This window comes from Tribolium castaneum, chromosome 4 (assembly GCF_031307605.1).
Source record: "Tribolium castaneum strain GA2 chromosome 4, icTriCast1.1, whole genome shotgun sequence".
NCBI classification, from domain to species: Eukaryota; Metazoa; Arthropoda; class Insecta; order Coleoptera; family Tenebrionidae; genus Tribolium; species Tribolium castaneum.
In genome coordinates, this window is record NC_087397.1 from 21,183,405 (window position 1) to 21,207,129 (window position 23,725).

Here is a 23,725-nt window from a genome sequence, read left to right on the forward strand (position 1 = left end):
AACAAAATTTTAATTTTTTTGGCGTTTTTGGTTTTTTGTCTTTTGTAGAACATTTCTAGGGTTATCACAGAAAATCACAACACAACTCGCTCACACATGAATTTGTATCGTTTGTTCAATGAAACAATTCGAGGAATAACTCATTTTTTAACCAATAACATAATATCCACTTTATTGCTTCCCAATGTGCCAATGCGCATGATTCACTTTTAAACAGCATTGTCCAACAGTTCGAATAACTTAACAAAAAAAGAAATGCAAAAACTTTATTAGTTTTAGTTGAAATAAAACCCCAATGTTTAAATCAAGGTTTATTGATTTTGGTAATAAACACGTGTAGATTCCTTTACGCCCTAACTTCATCTACCCTGGGGGCTATTCCCTTGTTTCGCCTTCAGGAATCGCTTTTTGGTACCCCCTTGGCACTTAGTGGCAAGACAAAAACCCCCGAAAAAAGAAAAGTGGAGAGTTCGCAAACACGTCAAAATTTCACAACGCCAATTATGCTTCTTGCTCCCTTTAGGTCTAGAAAGTTTCCATAAAGTCATATCACTAGAATTAACAAATCAACACAAGGCCACAAACACCATTTTTGGCATCATAGATTGTCTATAATAAACAGAAGTTTTTAAAGACGAAAGAACACAAGTTAAATCGTCAAATAAAGCAATGAGTAAAACCCGAAGTCCGAGAAAACACAATATTAATAAAAAAAATTAGGCTGTCAAATGTATATCAAATGACAAATTCAAGACGTAAGGCCTTGTTGCCAAATTGGTTTTTTGCTGATGGATGATTAACGGAGCATCATATGATGAACGATTAAAACATGAGCAAATTGTTTTGTGCAACGCAATCAAAATTAACAAGCCATCAATTTTTGACGGACCATCATATGATGGCCGATTAATTTGACTGTGCAACCGGGCATTATTAATCGACCATCATGTGATGGTCCGTCAAAATTTGATGGCTTGTTAATTTTGATTGCGTTGCACAAAACAATTTGCACATGTTTTAATCGTTCATCATATGATGCTCCGTTAATCGTCCATTAGCAAATAACTAATTTGGCAACAAGGTCATGATGTGTCACAGTTTTTCAATTTGACATTTGTCACTAGCGAATTGTTCTACTTTGGTTGTTTTCCTCGTTATTCTGTTGTGCTGTGTTGTGGTTGTGTGTAAAGGATGGCGTCCTCGTGTTCTTCATCTTCGAAGAGAGTGAACTACACCCACAATGAAAAAAATATTTTTCTTTCGGTGGTAGCAAAGTAAGTTTTTATTAAATTTGTTTTAGGGGAACGATTTATAAGAATACGATAAAAGATTTCAACACTTTAGTATTACAAGTAATTTTATTCACTTCGTAACTTCCTTTTTTTCTATTTCCCACTTTCAACTCCTTTAATGTTCAATGTTTTCCCAATTTCAGTTTCTTAATCCTTGTGAATGCCTTATCCTCTAAATTCTAGATATAATCATGTTATCGAAGACAAAAGCACCAAGGCATGAAATCTGAAGCGTGGGAGGAAATCGCTGAAAAATTTAATTGTTTGGCTAAATCTGGGGCTAGAACGGCCAAGCAATTAAAAATTTTTTATAAGAATCTTGAGCGAGACACGCGCAAAAGAGTGGCACAGGAGCATGTAAGAATTTTACCAGAAATGGTACATTATTTGATAAAATATATATTTTAGCAAGAAGAATATGAAGCCCGAATAAGGAAAGACGAGGCGAAGAAGGCCGCTGCTCACGACAAGGTAATTACAAATTTACATAATACTAGAGTCTTTTTGTTAGAAATTATATTTACAAAGACTATAATAAAAGTAAGAAATATTTATTAATAGAGAGAAATAATGAAAACGGGAGGAGGCATTTCCAACTTGGAAATGACCTCTGAACAAGAGGTACTACTGGCCACTCTACGTGAGCAAGTGGAGCCGCTGGTGAATCCGTACGACAGTGCGGCGGATTATTTTAGTAATACACACGTTAAATTTGAAAGAGAACCAAATTTCATTTTTTATGTCTTAATAGATGATTCTCGAGATGATTTCAAAAATTTTGAAATGCCAGTCTCCGAACTTATTACCCCTGAACCTTCCACCCACCCTTCCGAACTTGAATGCCCTGGACCCTCTGCTCTACCCCCTGAAGCTATCTCCGTTTCTCCCAAATCAGTTCCCCCCCGACCAACACGTAGTAAAAAAACTAAATCAAAAAAAATTAATTATAAGGATCTATATTATAAAGAAAAAATTTTAACAGAAAAAAAGAAGCAAATATTGTTAAATTTAGAAATAAGAAAAATTAAATTAGAAATTAAAAAAATGCAAGACTGAAATTTGTTTTTTTATCTAGCGAAAATAGTATCTATGAGGGAATTTCGAACTGCAAAATTAACATTATTTATATTGTTTTCTTGATAAATAAAATCTTCTTCATCGTTTTCCATTACTTCATCAAAATATTCTTCAATGTGGTCATTTCGTTCTTTGCAGATGTTGTACAAAACACCACATGCAACAATTACTTGAACGATTGTATCAATCTTTAATCGAAGCCCAGATTTCAACAAAGGAAATCGGCGTTTCAAAATGCCAAAGAATCTTTCAATTGTGTTTCTTGTCTTGATATAGGCTCTATTATAAGCCTCTTGGCTTGCATTGTTTGGATTTCGAACAGGAATGAGAAGGTACTGCTGGCAAGGATATCCACCATCGCCCAATAGATACCCCCTACATACAATACATACCTCCCTAGTCGGAAGTCGACGGGAAGAGGCGAATTATTAAAAATGGTGCTGTCGTGTACCGATCCTGGCCAACGGGAAATAATATGTAACAATTTCAAATCAGCATCACAAATCGTCTGGACATTAATGCTAAAATATCCTTTCCTGTTCCGATAAAGTTCTGCATTTGCACCACCAGGCGATTGGATGCCAACATGCGTACAATCGATGGCACCCACAACACGTGGAAAACCACAAATTCGGAAAAACTTCCTTTTCGTTGCCATCAACTCTTCAGCCGTCCTGGGCATTTTTATATAATGTGGCGAAAGTCGGGCAATTTCATGGGTGACCCTCTGGATAACCCGACAGATATTCGATTTATGGACGTGAATCCAATCGCCGAGTAGTTCCAGAAAGCCACCCGTAGCATAAAATCTTAACGCAATCAACATTTGAGTTTGAGCACTTAATGATTTATTTCTTTGCGTTTTAGGTGCGACTCGATCTCCAATAATATCGACGAGGTGCATCACAGTTGCTTTATTCAGCCGAAATCTTTTCTTGAAAGCGTGTTCATCCAAGATCTCAAAGGGATTTTCGCGATCTCGGATAAAACGCATTCTCCGTACTACCGGTCTTTCAGGCTCTTCATTTTTGCTCTCACTTGAAGAAGATGACTCCTATAACATTTTAAACAAGTCTACAATTTCTTAATCCTTATTATGGTCTTGTGCTTTAAGTAGTTAATAAAAACTCACCAAAAACGCCTCAAATCTTTTAAATTTAAAAACGTGACATGTCATACTTTTGGTTAATTACTCATTAATCGCCCGTCGTTTGGCCATCAAATTGATGACTCGTTAATCACTGATTAACTATGACATTTGCGTTGATTTGCGTTTGTGCAACGGAAAATGGAATTAATCAACGATTAATTGACAATTATCTTTGACGTTCATCGAGAGATTAATCAGCCGTCAACGGTGTTTTGCGTTGCACAAAATTTTTGATGGACGATTAACTCTCTGTTAATTGTCAATTAACTTTTGTGCAACCGGACATAAGTGTTCTAAAAGCACTTTTGAAAGAGGCATGATTTTTGGACTACAAATATGGTTTTTTTAATTAGAAAAATTGCTATTCGTTTGGATAAAAATCGAAGTACCATTACGCAATGTTATCACTGTTATCGTCAGTAAGAAGAGAAATCAAATGTACCGTGCTATTGACGGCGTGTGTAGTGGGGAATACGCGGCTACGCTGCACAATCCAAGCGCTGTGAAATGAATGTATTATTTTTAATCAATTTAAAACTAAGGTTTCCGAAGCAGAAACACGACAGTATGTGAACCATACGGACTTTTGAGAGTTGGGGAAAGAGAGGTTCAACAGCTAATAATATTGATAATAATTGTTGTTGCTAATAATTGTCATTTGTCAGCTGTCAAACATCAAAAACAAAAGTTAATTCTTATTATTGCTGTATTAATACAATTTTGTTAGATTTTGTCGTGGAGTAATAAGGACAATTTGAAATTGGGTCGCAGTTGCATAGCAGCTGGATTTGCGTTGTTGCTTAGACAATCCCGATTTGCGCCAATTGTATTTTTCAGAACCACTGTTAGTATTAAAAAAAAATTACTTTAAGATACGCAAGAGGAATAATACTGAACAAATTATTAGTTTATTAACGCATGAAAATAATTTTTGACAATAATATTTCTATGCATCTTTGTCCTCAAAGTCATTCTTCTTCGGCTAAAGATATAGCAGTATCCAGTTTAAAAGTCACATTTTTTTTGCTACGTTATTTTTAACAATTCCCCAAATTCTTTCGATGGGATTAAGGTCCGGATGGTATGGTGGTAGTCTCAAAACCGTGTGCCCGTATTCAGATAGCAGAAAAACAAACTTGTACTGGATGTGCTGTTCTTTATTAGCTTTAATTAGTTCATATAAGAGAGGTTTATGCATATCTGTAGAAAAATTTATCTTTTTGTTTAAAAGCCAATCAATCATGTCCTTTTTTTGTTGAATTAGATGTGGGAGCCCGGTTTAATTGCACATTGTGATACGATGCGTCATCACACACAATAACAGAATTAGGAGGCAAATTAGGAATTAGTTTTTCTTTTAACCATTTTTTCGTAATTGGTCCCATTTAAGTCATTATGATAGTCTCCGCTTTTGCAACCAGATTTAAAAATTAAAAGGGCATTTGGAATAAATCCCATTGACCCTCCTGCGTGGACTATAATCAAACGTTTACTCTTCGATATGTTGGTTAGTAAACCCTGTTGCGACAAATCGAACCAACCTTTTCAAGTGGTGTGCCCAGCATTAATGTATATCTCGTCAAGAAATATTATGGGTTGCCCTGGTTCTCGAAATTTTTTAAGTGCTTTTAGATACTTCATGCGTTTCGCCAGAATGTCCATCTTGTAAACTTGAGATTTGATATGTCCCCACAAAAAAATCTAGTGGAGTCAAGTCAGGTGATCTAGGTGGCCACTGGAATGGCCCACCTCTACCTATCCATCTTTCTCGAAAATTTTCATCCAACCAGTTTCTCACGGGCAAAGCATGATGAGCTGGAGCACCATCCAACTGAAGCCACATGTCATTCATTAAAGCTAGAGGAAGATCTTCGACTAAATTTTCGAAATCATCTCTTAAAAATTCCAAAAAATGTTGCCCTGCCAGACGATAACTGGTCCAATTAAACGATTGCCAATAATGCCAGCCCAAACGTTCACGCTAAACCTATGTTGGTAGTGACTAGGTCGAATTACATGAGGGTTCTCTAGAGCATAGTAATGACTATTTCTTGTATTAAAAAATCCGTCCCTAGAAAAATTTGCTTCATCAGTCCATAAAATTTTTCGGCTGAAGTTTGGTTCCTGCTGGATTTGCTCCAACAACCAGTTACAAAAATTTTCTCGTCTTGGCAGGTCCGTGGGTAATAAAGCTTGAACCTTGGTATAGTGAAAAGGATGCAAACGTTCATCTTTAATTATCCTTCCAACTAAACTTTGGGAATTCTCTAACATATTGGAGATTATGCGGGTGGATGTTGTTGGGTTTTGGTCTACCAAGTCCAGAACAGCTTCTTCCACTTCAGGAGTTCTTAAAGTTCTTGGTCGCCCTCGATCTCGGTAAAATGGCCCAGCTGGATCTACGCGTCCTGTTTCACGAATTCGTTGGTCAAGCCTTCTAAAAGTGTTGCTACTAGGTTGCCTTCTTAATGGGTATCTCTCTCGATAAAGCACAGCAGCAGCATTTGCATTGTTTCTGCATTCACCCAATATTAAATGCATATCAGCATATTCATTGTTGGAAAACATTTCAAACAAAGAAAAACCACAATACACAATGTTGAAAGCAAAAAACGACAGAACGGAACGACCTTAACAAGAACTTAACAAGAATATTACTTGTGGAATAAAAATCAAAGAAAACTAAAAAAAATCAAGTGAAAAGAACAACAGTTTACTTTTTCAAACGGAAACTTGAGTAATGAAGACTCGGAAGATTTTTATGGCGGTGACAATTATTAGACAATTCTGATCAATGACTGATGACAGATTGATCAGACAGTTGATCATCAGTCCAACTTAAAGCAATCTTGATGCGTTATTGGGAATAAGTTCATTGTCATAAGCATTGTTAGTAGCAATGTTGCCGCATATTTTTTCAGGTAAAATGGTCAAAAAATAAATAGCTGTAAACGCTACAGACAATACCCTAAAAAGCTGTAACTTGGAATATAACTTTTTAATTTATTTCTCTAACAAACCGGATTTAAAAAATACCTGAAATTTTTGTAGGTACTGAACTAAGTGAGGTCAAATGTTCAAACTTGAAACCTCCATTACAGCTTAAATAAAAGAGATAGAATTTTTTTAACATTTTGTCTATGATCTCTAAACAGTACCTATTAGTGTACCACATATCTGTTCCGCTAATTTTGGGACAGCTCTGTATATCTTTTGTATGTTTGCGCAGTGAACTCGATAAACAAAATGTTTACTATTAACAGCAATCATCAATGTTAATTGTGAATTTCAATTTTAAAATGATTTTTAAATCCCAAAGACATGTTGAGAATCTCTGATATGTTTTGGGTGGGTGATGTAGTTGGGCTTGCGAAAGTTTGCTGTTTCTTTTAACTGACCTAAGTGCGAGAAAGACAACTTACCCCAAGTTCGTGCCGAGACCGGCCCAACATTTATCTTACTTGCTCCTACCTATACTCTTCCAAGCGAAATAGTGAAGATAGACTAAAGTAGTATTTCATGATAATAATACAGTTGGGGACAAAAAATGGTTTATCTGCACTAAAATGTAAATAAGGGTTTTTTCGGGTAAAGATGTTTTTTATTGCTCACTTCGTCACACTTTTCATAACAGATGTTGCCATGAACAGATGTGGGGCCCAAGCCGAAGCAAGCCCGAAGAAAATCTAATTTGGATTTTACTGCAGACCAATCATTTTCTGTCCCCAATCGGGTTGTTGTCATGAAATATTACTTTAGTCAATGTTCACTATTTCGTTTGGAAGAGAATACTTTCTCGAAGAGTAAGAAGGACTACACCATTTTACGACATTCGACCAAAATTATAAGAATATTCCCACACTACGACTACGACTTAGTCTCACCATTGGGAGTCTACACTTAGAGGCAAATTTAGTGTGTTAAAAATTGCGGATAAGCTCTTAAGAGCAGAGAGATAGCTATACAGAACACTATTTTCGATAAAAAAATTCACAAAACCTTTCATTTGGCTGAAATCAAAAACAAAAAACAGCAACGCCGCGCCGTACAAGTACACTTATTTTTATACGTTTAGAAAAATAATAACCAAAAGTTCACTTTTAAATTGGAGTTTTAACTCATTTTAAAAACCAAAGGAAATATTTTCCTTCAATTCTTTTTGAAAAAATAGATAATAAATCAAGTAAACATGAAAATAAATCATCATAAATCAACAAAAGTGCTGAGCACAGCCTCAGCAAGTGATGCTTATGCTTCTGAGGAGCTCAAAGGTGTGCAGGAGATGGTGCACGATAACACTGACCCCTTACGGAAACTTCGCTTCTCAATCCAAATGGCACTCAATGGAACTTACTTTCAATCTGTCACGACTGACCCATAAGCACTGGCTGGCGAAATACCCTCCTAAACTTCGATCAAAGTTATCTGCGTAAAATGCGCTCCGACTGTGAGACCAATAACCAAAAAACTCACAGCCAACATTTTAAATAATTCAAATTTAATCACCCATTTCCAACGACACCATTCTCCCGAGATGACCGAGGCATTTAAAAAGTTTAAAGACCAAACCAAACGCACTGAATTTGTCCTTGCAAACCCGGCCGAGCCATTATCACTCGACTACGAAGAGCCTCTCTATCTATTAACTATGAATTTGACAAGATAATTTTAGATTTACATGCCATGATCCCACTTAAAGTGGTTTCTGCAGAATCTTTGTGTTTTTACATATGGATAAAAGTGCTCTTGCATTCAGAAGTCGGCTACCCTGTACAGGAAACTAGAGGACTAATTTCAGAAACATGTGGAGGACATTACGGCCAGGTTGAGGCTTGTACCCTGGGTGTGTACGACAGTCGATGTTTAGTCGGGAGGTAAACGCAGTTTTTTGGGAGTCACGGCTCATTGGATAAATGATACACAAGAGCTAAAATCTGTTGCCTGGGCATGCAAAGGTTTTAAGGGTGTCACACATATGACAGAATTCCCTTTTCGTTACTAGAAATCCAGAGAATGTACGAATTACTGACAGATGAGGCAGCTGTCTGGATCTCAGACAGCTGAGATCGATGTGGCACATGATGAGGAATGTGATAAGGATGACGATGATATCGAGTCGTGGCCTTTACTTGACGACGTTATCTTGCCCCAATTAAGATGTATCGCACATACGTTATTCATTTGTGCCAGTGCAGACATACCAAAAATTGTAAATGACGATCCAGAGCTATTACAGACTCATATTATAGCTCTTGACAAGTGCAATGTCTTATGGCGAATGTCGTGACAATCCAAAATTGCCGAAGTGATAGAGCAGATTATTGGCATACCTTTGGTCAGGTCCGTAGAAACGTGCTGGAATAGCTTGTATGACGCTCTCAAAGAAATTTTGCGTATCCAAAGTCATAGTCTGGCACTCCAAAAACACTTAAACATAGCCCAGTTTCTGGACAATGCAGATTTTGTTTACATACAAAATATGTAACATGTGCGAAGCCAGTAGCCGAGGCGATCGACATACTCCATGGAGAAAATAAAGCATATTGTGGTTTACTGATACCGCCACTTTTGGCTTTCCGCAAAAAATTACGGCATTTTGTAACACATTCAAATTTTCGCTTTTGTCGAGTCATTGCCGAGGGCTACTTGATTAGTGTCGAGCAACGCTTAAGCCAGTTTTTGGAGTTTTACCTTTTGGAAGCGGAAACGGCAACAATCGTCCCTCTTTCCTATCCAAAATTTAAAAAACGATGGTTTCCATGTAGTACTAGTACTCAAACTCAAACACGATTAACACAACGCTTTGAAGATCTTATTTATGAAAATTTAGTACGTAATACAACGGCCGAGGAACAACATCATGTTCCAGTGGAGACGGAACGTCTCGCAGAAAGCTTTTTTGACTTTGGGGAAGACACCGAAAGTCAGTCAGAGAAGACTCTAAAATGGTGCAGTATTTCAATGATATGAAATGCTGCACAACTATCCGGCTATTTTTCTCATCTTTAAGAGGTTTAACATCCAGCGCCCAAGTCGAGAGGCTTTCCCTATGACCAGTATGCCCAAGTCCTCGCGCAAAAAATTGATTTAAAGCTTTCAAAGTCTATATCAGAGCTGGAGTTGCTAAAGAGAGCATCGTGTTGTAATGTTGATACAAATGAGTTACGATTATTTACATTGAAGTTTCTGCGCAAGTAAGACATGGATTTTATATTATTAATTTCAAAACGGGTTACAAGTAATTGTCCCAGATGGTCGGAAACATGTGAATCAATAAGATGGCATGAGTCTTTTGGAAGGTTAGTAAAGATGTTATCTATACAAGTTGCACTATTTACACTAACCCGAGTTGGTTCCAGAATTTGCTTTACTAAATTAAAGGAACTAAAGGTGTTTATTAAAGATAAGCTTGACGAAGAGGCAACGGAAAAATCGACGTTAAAATCACCACATATCACAATATTTAAAGATTTCTTTTGAAGTTCTTCTAGCAAATTACAGAGGTTATATTCAAAGCGAGATAAATCGCCGCTCGGAGAACGATATATGGAAATGATGAAGATTTTGTTATTGTTCTCTTCAAACTTGCAACATGAAAATTCAAAATCCTTTTTTAAAGAAGCGATGCCTGGGGTGTAGTTTCGACAGAAGTCAGCAATGGATTTTGATACAAATATAGCCGTGCCACCACCTCTGCTTTTATTTCGACAACTTTTGCTTATCAGGGTATAATCACTCAAGCAAATATTTTCAATTTCGTCATTAGAAAGCCAAGTTTCTGTGAAGCAACAGAAATGTGGATTGTTAGCTTGTTTTAAAGTAAATTCAAGACAACTGACTTTATTATTTAGGCTACGACAGTTAAGGTGAAAAAACTGCATTAAATTACTTTGTATTGGTAAATTTATTCTAAAAAATCCATAGGCTTCAAAGAAATTTCAGGAGCAGGTTCAACAGAAGAATTTAGGATTGTGTCTATTATATTTCGAACAGTTTTGTATTTATCTACATTCCTTGACCTAGGTTTCATAACAGTATCCGAGCATGAAACGTAGGCACTCGCAGTTTTACTGGAGTTAATTTTGTTAACAAATTCACTTAGTTTGCAATTAAATTGTTTAATTCTTGGATCCAACTGTGGATTACCAGTTCGTTGTATAGATAGGAATATAATATTCGTTTCTGAGCACAGCCTAATTTTATCTAATAAATTCCGAAATAAAGGATATTTTTTATATTTTATGTCATTTACACCTCCTATAACAATTAAAAAGTCATTTTTTGTAAATCCGCTTGTTAGATTTTCAACGTCAGTAATGATATTATTAAGAGGCGCTCCTATTTTAAAGAAAGTTAAAATCTCATAAGTTTTGCCGCAGAATTTACGAAGCAGATTTGTATAAAGTGTTCCCGATTCGTCAGCTGAAATTAACATTTTATGAGAACTTGTGCCACTGAAACGTTTTAGAAACCTGTTTCTAAAAAAATACTTAAATGTTTACTATTACTGTGATTTTCATTAATTAATAAATTAAGTAACGGAGCTGCACTCTCAAAAATTTTTTCTTCTTTAAACTCACTGCAGTTTACTTGTTGCAGTTCTTTATACAATGACACATCAGAGAACTGTTGATTTGCAATGAATGGGCCTTCAGAAGTGTTATCATTGATTGATTTTTCTGCACCGCTAGATAATGATAGCGAAGACAAGTCAAGTTTTTCATTTTCATTGTTTTTTAAAGCATTAATATCCAAATTGAGACCTTGTATTATTACATTAAGTTCATCTATTTTTTGTTGTTGTTCTTGGAGAGTTCTATTTAGCTCACTTTCCATTTCAAATGCCTCTTTTTTAAAGTGCTCAAACACCTGTTTAATGTCTAATAATTCTTTATCTCTAGTGGCAATAGTAGTATTTAAGTTCTCAATTATACCTTCTAGATCGTCAATTTGATCTTTCGTTACAATTAAACAGTCATCAGCTGTTGAATTCTCAGTACAACAGATAATTTTATTATCAGCTAGAAATTGTTTATTTTTTATTCGGGACAAACACCCTTTGTGGATTAATTTGAAACATCGTGTACAGATATAATAATTATGCGATCTGGAGCAACAAGCAAAATTTGCAAACTCACCAGATGAGGTATCCATTGGATGAAATATCTGTTTAAATGAAGAAAAACTAACAGAAATCACAGGTTAAAAACCAACTACAAAAACTATAGGTTGTGCCCTAGCACAGTTCTGTTATTGTTAACAACACACTAATAATTATTATTAAACTTGCACACAAGTCTTGCACAAACACCTTTTATAACCCTTTGCAATGTGCGCGCGCTAACTTACTTCCCCACTAGTAATTTCAGACCAGTGGTGTAGTCGGCACATTTTAATTTTGGGGACACTTGCAGCTTACTATTGTCAAAATTTACTTTATTAAGAACACTAATTGCTAATACAATGTGTTCAAATATAGTCGTTTATCAAATCACCTGTAAAATTTGAACGTAATGTGCCGCTTAGTTTAAAATGTAAATGTCGTCAAAGTGGCAAATCCGTCAAAATAATGTAAAAAGGCTTCGAATCTAAAAACAAGAGAATACACAACAGAAAAAAACGGATATATTAAACACAAATCAATACAAACCCTACATTCAAAACAACTTTGCTTAAAAATGCAAAAAATAAGTAAAAAGTTAATTCAATGATTTGACAGAGATGACAGTACTGAAACTACAATAATCATTTGAGCAAAGCGGTACATTGAATTTAAATTCCATAGTCGACTTGATAAACAACCATTTTTGAACAATTGTACTAACAATTAATACTATTACGTGCTATTATCTAAAACTATCAAAAAGTATTAAAATATCTGTTTAAAACAAACAGAACGAAAATAATCTGACAGCATAGAATTCATGAAACGCCTATGGTATCAGCTGATTTGCAGAAACAGCTTTAAACCTGCGCACTGATTGCTCACTTAAGCGAGAAATTCAGAATAGACCCATAGAATAAGAGAGAGGGAGAAGCGAATCTCTCTGTCTACCCCTCGTTTTTATCGAAAGCGTTACCTAGCGAGTAGCTAACGAACTAACTCGATAATAGCGGGAAATTCAAATATGTCTGATTTTTTCACTGTTTTAAGGATTGTGGATTAATGTTTTTGTACTATTGCAATGTTGCCAAACATTTGAATCTACAACAATTGCAAGAGCACAAAAACATTTAACAATATTTAATAACACCAAAATCATAGAATATAAATTTATTATAAAATAATAAGAGAATCGAAACGACAGCAACGTTAACTAAATTTTGATAACCATGCTAATAAATTCTAATTAAAATTTTTAAACAGAATGACAATAGTGCATTTGAAATTTTTGAAATATGTATAAATACCATGTGATCATTTGTATTTATAATTACATTAGGCTTTATCAGTTTTTTAACTTAGATGAAAAGACCGATTGTGACAATTAATCAAACTAAAGAGTCAAATAATAATATTTTGAACGGTCATTTTCAATTCAAATACATTTGTTCCCTCAGTTTCCACTAGTTTTTTAATAACAAAGACACAAAACAGTCTACTCTAATTATAAATTAAAATGATCGCATAGTTTCGTACAAAAAAATAATAAAGAGAATTTTCATAGAAATTTGAGACAACATCTATACTTAAAAAGCACATTAGTTTACATAACAATGTAACAGGTACATATGCTTTTTATAATATCAAAAATATGCTTGCAAAAGAATACGAAACACGTATTAAAATCTAAACACATGATATAAAAAGGCATAAAATGCGCGAACAGGACAGTGCAACTAGGCGAGAAGAAATAATAAACTCTTTGAATAAGACAGCAAGGAAAAAAATACTAATTTTAATTAATTTGTATTAGGACTGCTCATAATTGCAATACAAAAAAAAAGTAAGACATAGCATTTTGTACAATGTAGAAAACGGTGATTTTCAAATTTAAGAAAAACGAATTTTGAACAATACCACAAAAAAATTCTGTCAAGCAAAGATAAACTTTAAGTCAATTAAAATAAATAAAAAATACATAAATGATATAATAATTATTTATTCGACGAATTTGAGTGTATATCGAAAACTTTAGTTCAGGCGTAATAACGAGTGGTTCATCCATCATCTACGAGATGGAATAAATATAACGATTTACACGAAGACTAGTTGAATACAAAATTTTATTCATTGAATTAGAATCAACATGGCTTAAAATCTGATGTTTCGTATTGAGAAATGCCGAGCAATTAGTAGAGAGCGTGAAATTATTATAATTAATGGATTTTTCCAATACAATTAATTAAATTCATGAATTCATGAGCACCGTTAAGTGCCACGAATCAAGGAGGTTCTACCCCTATGAGATGTAAAATTTAATAATTTTTATATATAGTTTTATATAAATTATACTTTAAATAATTATAATATAATTTTTATATAAAATATAAAAATAAAAATGGCACAGATCGTTTCTATTTAGCCTTGGAAAGTTGTGATAAAATTTTGTCGATTTATTTAAAAATTATTATTTATATATTATTATTTATATAACGCAAAACTGCTTCTAAGGGTACTAAGTATCATTATATAAACGATGAAATAAGTATCTAAACTTTAGATTTATTTCTATGTCGTTTATATAATGTATACATTTCCTTTTGCAGTGGATGTTGATTATTGATTTTCTCACCCATAGCACCAGATAAAATCCGGTCTAGTTTTTTGAAATAAGTGAAAATAAATAATTTAACAAATTTTTCAAAAAACTGGACTTTCATTAATTCTGAGTGAGGGCAAGTTTCAAAATCAAAATCCAATGTCTGCCTTAGATGGCTAATTACCCGCGCTCGAATTTGTTCATGATAAACAACATTAGGTACGAGAACCTTAAGATAAAATTTCGTCAACTTTCAATAGAAAGTAGGCAGTGTCACATGCATCAGGTGGCAACCTCTCGTTTCCAGAACTAGCAAACTCATACATTATTGAAGCTACTTTTTGGCGTAAGACCTTTGCTGCTACCGAAACTTTCATCTTTGGATTGCAATTTTTCATCACATGGTAAAGAGAAAGCTGCGGTAACAGCCGGAAAACCCTGTCTTTCTCCAGGTCTATCTTCACCAACCTTTCGATATATTCCCACTTGGCAACCCCAGTTACATGCTTCCCCTCTACATGGCAGCTAAACCGGGAATTACGTTCTAATAAACGGTTCCTAAGTGCCTTCAAAAGATGAGCTATGCTGCTAGCTTTCATCGCAGATTTACAACAGGCAAAAGCTACAGGTTGCTTCCACCGTTTGTAAACTCCACGAATCATAAAGACAGCAACATGGTCAGCCACCGCTCTAGTCCTTGTAGTCCCGTCATCTTCAAACCCTACGACTTAATCCTCCTCAGGCAAGTAGTCGAGATGAGAGTACAAATTCGGTCCCTCTCATCTTTCCACTTTTGCTTGCTGAGGATTTTAAATGTATGTTTGGAAATGCCGGGCCTGATAGGAACTTTGTTGAGAGTTGCCTGCAGTGTACGTACTGAAGGGAGCGCCCAAATTGAGGACAGAAATTTGTACCCCCGAGGACTGCTTTTGTAAAAAGCAACATCATCAGCCTTCTCCTCAAAGGTAAAATTTCTGCCCTGAGGTACGCGCCCTACATTTCTCAATTGACTTAAAATAAATCTTTGCTGCACAGGAGTTAAATTTTCAATTACATGCCTTACATTTTCCTCTTTGTACAACTTATGAACAGCCTTTGTGCTTTTCAAATTTTTTTTCAAGCGTCTCATTCGCGAGTTTAAAATTTTCGCAAATTTTAATAACTTCTTCTCGCGTTCATTGAGCACCGTCCCCGAAGATATGCCAGCGCGTTGTATTAAAGCTGTAAAAAAAATAATTAAAATCAATCGCTGTATTTTAAGTATAACTTACGTTCTGATTTTTTTGTACTTTTCGGCCCCTGCCGTTTTTCAAATACTACATCTGTAAAAAACATTATAAATTAATTATGTAATACACCTAATACAATATTAAGAATAATACAAAAAATAATTTTGATAGTCTACTTAAGCGGTTCTTATCTCGTTCGTATCCGATGAGCCAAAATATAGTCTTAGAGTATGGAAGAGTAAGTTGAAATAGCGCAAATGAAGAAGAGATAAAGATTATGTTTTAAAGAAGGGGATCTTCACCAAGTATAAAACATATTTGAGCCCAACTGGTTTCGCAAATTATTTATTTTTGCAGCATCAAGATTTGTCAAATATCAGGGACATTACAAAACATGTATTAATAAAATATTAATTAAATAAAATAAAATCAAGAAAAAGTTTTGCGGTAAAGAAGAAAACAATTCCTCAATTTTCCATTTTAAAGCCATACGAACTACTTTTATACTCGATTTTGGCACTGTTTAATTGTTTAATAAAAAAATGGATAATACGTTGGCTTAGCCAAGACACACTACGAGATCATGCATTTTTGACGCTTGTTATGTCTACTATTTACATACTTTGTAGAGAAACTCCCGATGGCCCAGGTTGTGGCTCAATACTATTCGTTGGGTCAGCCCACGATGGCCCAGGTTGTGGCTCAATATTATCACCTGTAAAATGTTCCAAATTATTTTGTGGTTCCATGATATTATCAATAACGAATACCACTGTGTGTTTTTAAATGATTCTCATCTAGTCGTCTATGAAGCCATGTAAAATCAGAAATGCCGCTTTATAGAATTAATGACAGGCATTTAGACACCGAATATTACCATTCGGCTCTAATTCGGAAATAAGCTACGACAATAAAAGTGGTTTCTTGTACAGTGTAAAAATTTAGTTACAATTTAACGAAATTTTTAAAATTAATTGACAATTGGTGAATTTCACAAATGAGTTTTGACATTTATTGACAGGGAATTAAATTGAGCAGAGCGGCATAATATTTTTTTTACATGTAAACCAATTTCAAAGTTAACTAGATGAGAATCATTTAAAAACACATTGTACTTTGAAAAAACGACATGAAAATGATGGCTAAAATTTACATACGTCGTAAAACAAACTCGGTCGTTTCCAATTGTGGGCTGTCAGCGCAAGATGGTTCGACTGGCGACTCAATAATATCGCCTGTAAAATGTTAATTTGTTAATATTTATGATATGGTAATAATACTTAATTAACATTTTTATAAAAAATGTTTACTGTAAATCATATAAATGACTACTAATATTTACATACATTGCAAAAGAACCTCTGTCATTTGCGATGGTGAAGTTTCAAGCCAAGATGGTTCAGGCTGTTGTTCAAAACCAACACCTATAAACATTATAAATTATTATTGACACGTATTAGCTATTCAAAATTTAAAAAAAATGCCAATGTCGCAATTTACATATTTATTTTTTTAAATAAGATTGATAAAAATGCGACGTTGGCGTTTTTATAGTTTTGGAATATTTAATAGACACTTTACACCACACTGATCGAACTGCTACAAGCATACTAACATAGAAAAGCAATTCAAAGAAACCTTTATTTATAAAATTAGACATGTAGAAACTAAAGAGCAAAAGTACCAAAACCAAAACATCAAGGTTAATGTCTTTATGTTTCTATATAATTGTACAGAAATTTAAGAAACAGAAGTGCATAGTTACTGCCACTAGCATGCATAAAAACTGTTAAAGATTACTAAAACTACAAGTACTTCAGGTTTATGATTGTAAGCCCAAAAACATGAGTTACCATAAAAAAACAAGCAATTTGTAGTTATAAATGTTATAACGTAACTCAATAAATTTAGAGCAACCGAAAGTTAGTTCATTACAAATTTAATTTTAAATTACAAACCTACTTACTTTGCTGAAAACTTTGTTTATCCTAAATTGTATGTATCGTACTTGTAACTAAAGATACATATTTCACACTAACTAATGAAAAAACTAATCATGAGTATAACTACTAATATCATAGGACAGAAAAGAGCATTATCAAAAGAATCCACAATACACAAATCATTCAAATAATAAATAATAACAATAAGAACTCACAACTACACTTATATTTTTCTATATCAAGCATTTAAATAGGTTCACGTCATTACGCATTTGAAAACATTTACCTGCTAATACTTCACCCTCAGGAATGGTGGCCTCCATAGGTTCCCTGGTCTCGGAGACACCTTGCTTCGCACCTACAGTATTTTATTTTTTATTATGATCTATGTTTTAAATTATGGTACATTACTTTTAACAGGAGTGATCCTTTTTCGTGGAGTTCGTAAGGCCATCTCCAACACCTCAGGAGACTACTCCTTCACAGGAGTTACAAACTGAAGTGGTTCGTCCTCCACCTCTTCAGTAGTATCTAACGGAGGAGTTTCTAAAACACAAAATGTAACAAAACAAACTCAATTTTTTTCTTAAAAAAGACTTACTTTGCTCACCCACTGTTTCCTGAGAATCTGTAGACAAAGATATAGATATATATATATATATATATATATATATATATATATATATATATATATATATATATATATATATATTGTGGGTATAAATAAAACTCACCTAAAGGTTATGGCATTACTCGTCAATCTGTTGGTCAGACCAACAAAATCTGTAGCAACAAAATGGTTATTGCAAATGCGGACCCTGTTGAAGACTTCTGTGAAATTCGCCAAACGAGGACTACCTACTCGCTTAATCCATTGGCGAAACCTCCATAAAGATTTTTTAGGGTGCGGGAACCTATGAAGAGGTTTTCGCCGATTCCCACAACCGGGCACGACACATTTACGGCATAAGTCATCCATACCTTTAACAGAAAATTGTGTAAGAAATAATTCTATGAATTCACAATTTAAAGCAAAAAAGTTTAACTATTTCAGCCGTTTCCCCCTTTGCCCCACCCCTGCGTGTGAACCCTTAATCTGTATAGACCTTCAGGGGCCTGGAATAGACCATAAAAGGTGTTTTGTAGATTGCCAAGAAACTAACATTGGTGGTTATAGGGCACCTTCTTTCCAGAAGTATCTCCCTCCACGAGAAACACATAATTTTATTATGAACTTTAAAACCGTGACCCAGTGCGAACCAGAGTAAATTTTGGTTTCTTTCATAATTGCAAACAAACTCATTCCCTGTTTAGCGCTCTTGTAGATGTAATTTTCAAAAATTCTGAAACGCGTTTTCTTTCTTTTCAACCGTAAAACCAATTCTTTTGGATATACTCGTAACTTCAAAAGTGAAGTCCTTTGTGGATGTAATTTTTAAAAATGCTGAAACATATTTTCTTCCTTTTTAACCGAATGTCTAAGATATTAATTGATATGTATAACTTCAACAATGAAGGATTTTTTGTTTAATTCCCTTGGAGGGGAATTTTCAACAAACCTGAAACACACTTTTCAAAAAACTGCCAAGAGTGCTTTGACTTTGCACCAATCTAGACACTGCCACAGATTAGAGAGGTTTGACAGTTGTCACCGCGCGGTTGTCACACAGTCGGTTTTGTTGTTATCTTTCAGAAAATCAAACGAAACCAGTGATTAGTTAAGCTGGGTGGTTCAAAAGCGCAAAGTGGGGCACCTGTTTTGTGGACTATTTGTGAATTTGCAAGTGGGGGCGCGCGCGGGCTGTGACTTGGAGCGGCGCGCACCATGCGCCACGAACTGCCCCTTGATTGTAATTATGGAAAATATGGAAGGAAATACTACGGGTTCAAAAGACTGTTTTAAACACATTTTTCGATTTGAGAAAGGTAGGTGCTACACATTTGCGTCCAAAACCCATTCGAACGTTAATTTTATTTGCATCGGATTATAGTGTAATTGTGACGTTATTATCAGTTTGTAAAACAACTGTTCTAAACTTTTTGACTTGGAAGAGTGGAATGGTGAATTCTAAAGTGTTGTTTGAGACTTAGTAGGCCCGTAAAGTAGAATTTGGCGAAAAAACTCGAAATTAATGTTACCTAATTGTCAAATTTGACGTGCCCTAAAAAGGCACACCACAACATACGGCCAGAACGATATAAAATCAGTGCTAATGAGCCCTAGCTGATCCAAAAGGACCAAAGGAACATTTCTATGAAGTTTGTGCATAGGGAGTGAGTGTTTTTCTCCAATTTTCATACCTATTGCCGAGATACAGCGCATCTAGAGCACTGTTAGGTCACTATCATAGAATATAGTTGTTATAGAAAATCAAGTAACACGTAATTCACTCGTCGTCAAAATTTCGATAATAGCGCCATATCTTGATAGTATGAGGAACTAAAATTGGCGGCAAATTTAAATATTTTATTATTTATACAATTAATTTAATTTTTTTATTTTTTTACAATTTAAACACACACATAACCGATTTTATTGAAAATCGGATAAATGTGTTTAATTGCAAAATTTTGTTAGTATTATAAATATAAAGGAAAAATTAATACAATGAATGAAAATAATTTATTAATGAATTAACGTTTCACAAATTATGAAAACATCAATTATAAGAAATAAATGTCGTGTTTGGCTTCCACATATTAATTTGGCGACTTCCTCACCCTCAAAAACCGGTTTTTTAACATTATTTTGAAACTTGGAAAAAAATTAAAGAACTAAATAAGTAAATACGGACTCTAATAAGGTACCATTGGAGTTTTAGGCATGTGCCCAATTCAATTTTCACAGAAAAGTAGTGCTTTTAATAGTTTGTGCAAACATTTCTTGTATGTTTTCGTGTTGGTTGTAGACTCACGTAGATGACTTTACAACAAATTTACTTATATGAACTTATTATGAGTAAGAGGTAAGGACTCCACTTTGGTGGATTCACCAGTCTTGAAACTTAACGGTAAAAAGGAGGGAGTTCAAGATACGTTTTTGTGGCTTTTGTACAAATGAATGAATGAACGTGTGTATTAAATAAAAGACACTATGTGCAAGGTAGAAGTCTTAAACGGTGTCCATCATAGATGTCCACTGAAAAAATGAAATTTGGTTTAAATTCTCGAAGTTATTTTTGGTGCCCAAGTCGATTTGTTTCTGGATAGCTCTCACAAGTAAAGAGATGCACTGTTTCCAGAATCATGTGTTCCAGCCAGCCAGAAGTTTTTTAATAAACGTTGTAGGTTGCCTTTTAAGTGTATAATAGGTCCACACCAGAGCTGGAGGTATGTATTACATAGTATTTTTGGTGGCAAAAAAATCCCGATTTACCAAATTTTAGCCTTCGAAAGTTCAAAAGTTAAATGTTTTTGAGATTACTTTAGGAGTAGATAACACCAACAAACGAATTCAAATAAGAATAAAAAGAGAAAACCACGAACACAACACGTAGCAGAATAATTCAAATTGGAAATTAAAACATTTAAAATTGAAAAAACTTTTTGACACCGTTGAATGTAGTGTGAGATTACGCGCCAAAGGTTGCTTAATATTTTGGATTTTTGGATAAATTCGTGGATTTAATTTGAAATCACACTACCAAAAGATGGCATAAGTAGTTTCTATTAACGACCGTGCCACGTACCCCAAATTTACAGAAATCTGCATAGATAACGCACGTGGCGCCGCATGTTGATAGTATGATTTAATAAACCGTTTCTCCTATGCCGCTTGACTAACCCTGGTCACTATTTCTTTTTTAATAACTCAAAGGTGCGTTTCGTGACAAAACAAAATTAAGGGGATTGAAGGGCGGCAAAGGGGGTCGAAGAGGGGTTCGACGGCTTTATGCTTAGCAGCGGCACAACATGGCCTTGCGAATCCGATAGGATTTGCATACATCCACTAGTTTTTAATCTAAAGCCTAAATACCAATTTTTATGGAATAACATTAATATTTTGTAAAAAATGACGGCGTTTTATTTTAAATTTAACTCCCCATTTAACCTCTTTAGGGGTTGATTTTTCACAAATCTAGAAACACGTTCTTCTCAATTTTTAATCGAAAATCAAAATATAAAGTTTTATGGTTATGACTTCAAAAATAACGGATTTTTATACTAATTTTAACATCCCATTTAACCCCTTTGGAGGATCATTTTCCAAAAATCTTTTCTCAGTGGATGCCTACGTTATAAAACCTATCTACTGTGAAAATTTTAAGATTGTATACTTAGCCGTTTAAGCTATGCGTTGATGGGTCAGGATAAGCAATTTTATAGATTATAGTATTATTTACAAATATCTATAGGCGCCTCAGCCCTCACTGACTGATAAGTAATAAGCAATATAATATTTATAGATAAATATAAATACCAACGTATTCGTATTTATTATATTATATCTGTAAGTAAAAATGTATCCGTATTTACACGTAAAAATACGAATATATTTATACTGCGCTCAAAAAATGCCGGAAACCCCCAAAATTTCTGTTGTGGTGCATGAAAAATTATGAAAACTTTTGATAACCGATAAGTGATAAGCAAACGCCAGTTTCCAAATACAAATATTTATAATAAATATGAATACCAATGAATACGCCTGTAAATACGAATTATATTCATATTTACATTTACAGCAAAATTAAATGTGAATATACAGGATGTCTCACCTAAGATTTTCGAGCTTAATATTTTAGTTATTCGCATTGTAGAGTACTTCTCGGATCCTTTTTTTGGTATGTAGTTGGTTGGATCGTAGAAATAGAGGATATTTTTGATGCAAAAAGTTTATTTGAGTGACGACGTTTCGACATTTAAAAGTCTTTAAAAAATACCATTTTTTGGGGAAGTGTGGTTATATATTACATGGGGGGTTTTAAAATAGCTATTATAATATAAATCATAGACAAATACGTAGAATATTATGATTAATTGATTACTTCAACACTAATAAAAAATAGCGATTTATTCAACAATTTCCATAAACTAATACGTGTCGATAAGCTAATGTATCTGTAGAATTAGGTAAAAGGTATCTTTTATCATCTTTCCAACTTAGAGATTTTTTCTTTACTTCTTCAGTAAATATATGCCGTTCACGAGGTATTTAGATTCGCAGTGGCTATGGAAATATGGCATTTTAGTTGGTGATACTGGAATTTGATTTTGTAGGTTAGAGTTGTCAACATATTAATGTCACAGCCTTGATCACAGGCATTGTTGCCTTACCTATATACTTCCAAATTAAAAAAAAGTATTAAATTAATAATAGAAATAATATAACACCAATTATATTGCATAGATTAAGTCTTTACAATGTCGACAAAAATTTTGCCACATAACAGGCGTATAGTGTGAAAGAGATTCAAGCCATAAATTGGCAATTTTATGTCTTGAAGGTGGTTGCTCGTTTATATGTTTGTTGTAATAGTTCTTAGAAAACCCTCATGCCAATTCTATAGGGTTATATTGACAATGGTATGGGGGTAGTCTAAGAACTTCATGGCCTTGGTCGTTCAAAATTTTGTCTATTACATAATGTTTTTCTAAATTTTCTCTAAAAGGTTGTATTAACTCCCACAACTGCTTTTTCGTGAAATTTTGATCAAATTGTATGTTGTGATTAATCAACCATTCCTGCATTACAGTTTTATTACCAGAAAATGAGGGCATATTGTTTAACTGCATCGAATGGTAAGGTGCATTATCCATTACGACCACGCAATTTTTTTGGATTTTTGCTAAAGCAGGAATTAATTGAGAAATCACCCACCTCTGAAATATTTCGCCGTTCATTGTTTTATGATACTCTCGATCATTATTTGCTGCATCCAGTAAAAGGTCACATCCTTCCAGGAAACCAAACTGACACCCTGTATGCAGTATAGTGAACCTTTTGCCTTCATTTTTGATTTTTGAGGGATTACTTTTTAAGTCATTTTCATGAACCCAGCGACGAATGCAACTACCATTTTGGTATATCCATGTTATATCCAAGTACACAAACATTATATTTTCACTAGAATTTTGATATTGCAAAAACTTCCTTAGAAAAACGATTTTGGATGCAACAACATGTTTTTGTTCACATAAGATTTTTCTCCCATTTACCAGTTTATATTTATAACCCATGGACTTTAAAAGTTTGTACAAAGTAGTTCGTTCACCATCAAATTCCAAATTGTGTTTTGCTGGCTTTAACAGTGTATCAAGTGTAAAGTATTCATTTTTTGAGTTATACTGCCAAATGAGATTTTGTAGATCTTTCCGGAATACAAAATTT

General features: G+C 34.2%; 1 protein-coding gene and 1 long non-coding RNA gene across 2 annotated transcripts; one reads left to right on the forward strand and one right to left on the reverse strand.

Moving 5' to 3' along the window:
• The first annotated feature begins 807 nt into the window (after positions 1 to 807).
• On the forward strand, positions 808 to 2,400 carry LOC135265950 (uncharacterized). Its single transcript, XR_010333837.1, has 4 exons — positions 808 to 1,649; positions 1,701 to 1,763; positions 1,854 to 1,986; positions 2,044 to 2,400. It is a non-coding gene; the product is annotated as an uncharacterized LOC135265950 (long non-coding RNA).
• Positions 2,401 to 14,943: 12,543 nt separating this feature from the next.
• LOC107399186 (uncharacterized) lies at positions 14,944 to 18,036 on the reverse strand. Its single transcript, XM_064356246.1, has 8 exons — positions 17,996 to 18,036; positions 17,806 to 17,940; positions 17,681 to 17,752; positions 16,798 to 16,875; positions 16,609 to 16,686; positions 16,074 to 16,166; positions 15,494 to 15,544; positions 14,944 to 15,443 (listed from the first exon to the last, which is right to left on the reverse strand). Exons 2-8 carry the CDS (start codon positions 17,846 to 17,848, stop codon positions 14,944 to 14,946), a joined length of 915 nt encoding a protein of 304 aa, XP_064212316.1. The 5' UTR covers positions 17,849 to 17,940; positions 17,996 to 18,036.
• Positions 18,037 to 23,725: the final 5,689 nt, after the last annotated feature.

Bases quoted from the DNA above. Each gene is read 5' to 3' on its own strand.
- LOC107399186 (XM_064356246.1), bottom strand. From the start codon at position 17,848: ATGGCCTTACGAACTCCACGAAAAAGGATCACTCCTGTTAAAA. The intron at 17,753-17,805 runs GTAATGTACCAT...AAAATACTGTAG, and splicing joins AAGGATCACTCCTGTTAAAA to GTGCGAAGCAAGGTGTCTCC. The intron at 15,545-16,073 runs GTATGTAAATAG...TGTTTTTTACAG, and splicing joins ATCGGGAGTTTCTCTACAAA to ATGTAGTATTTGAAAAACGG.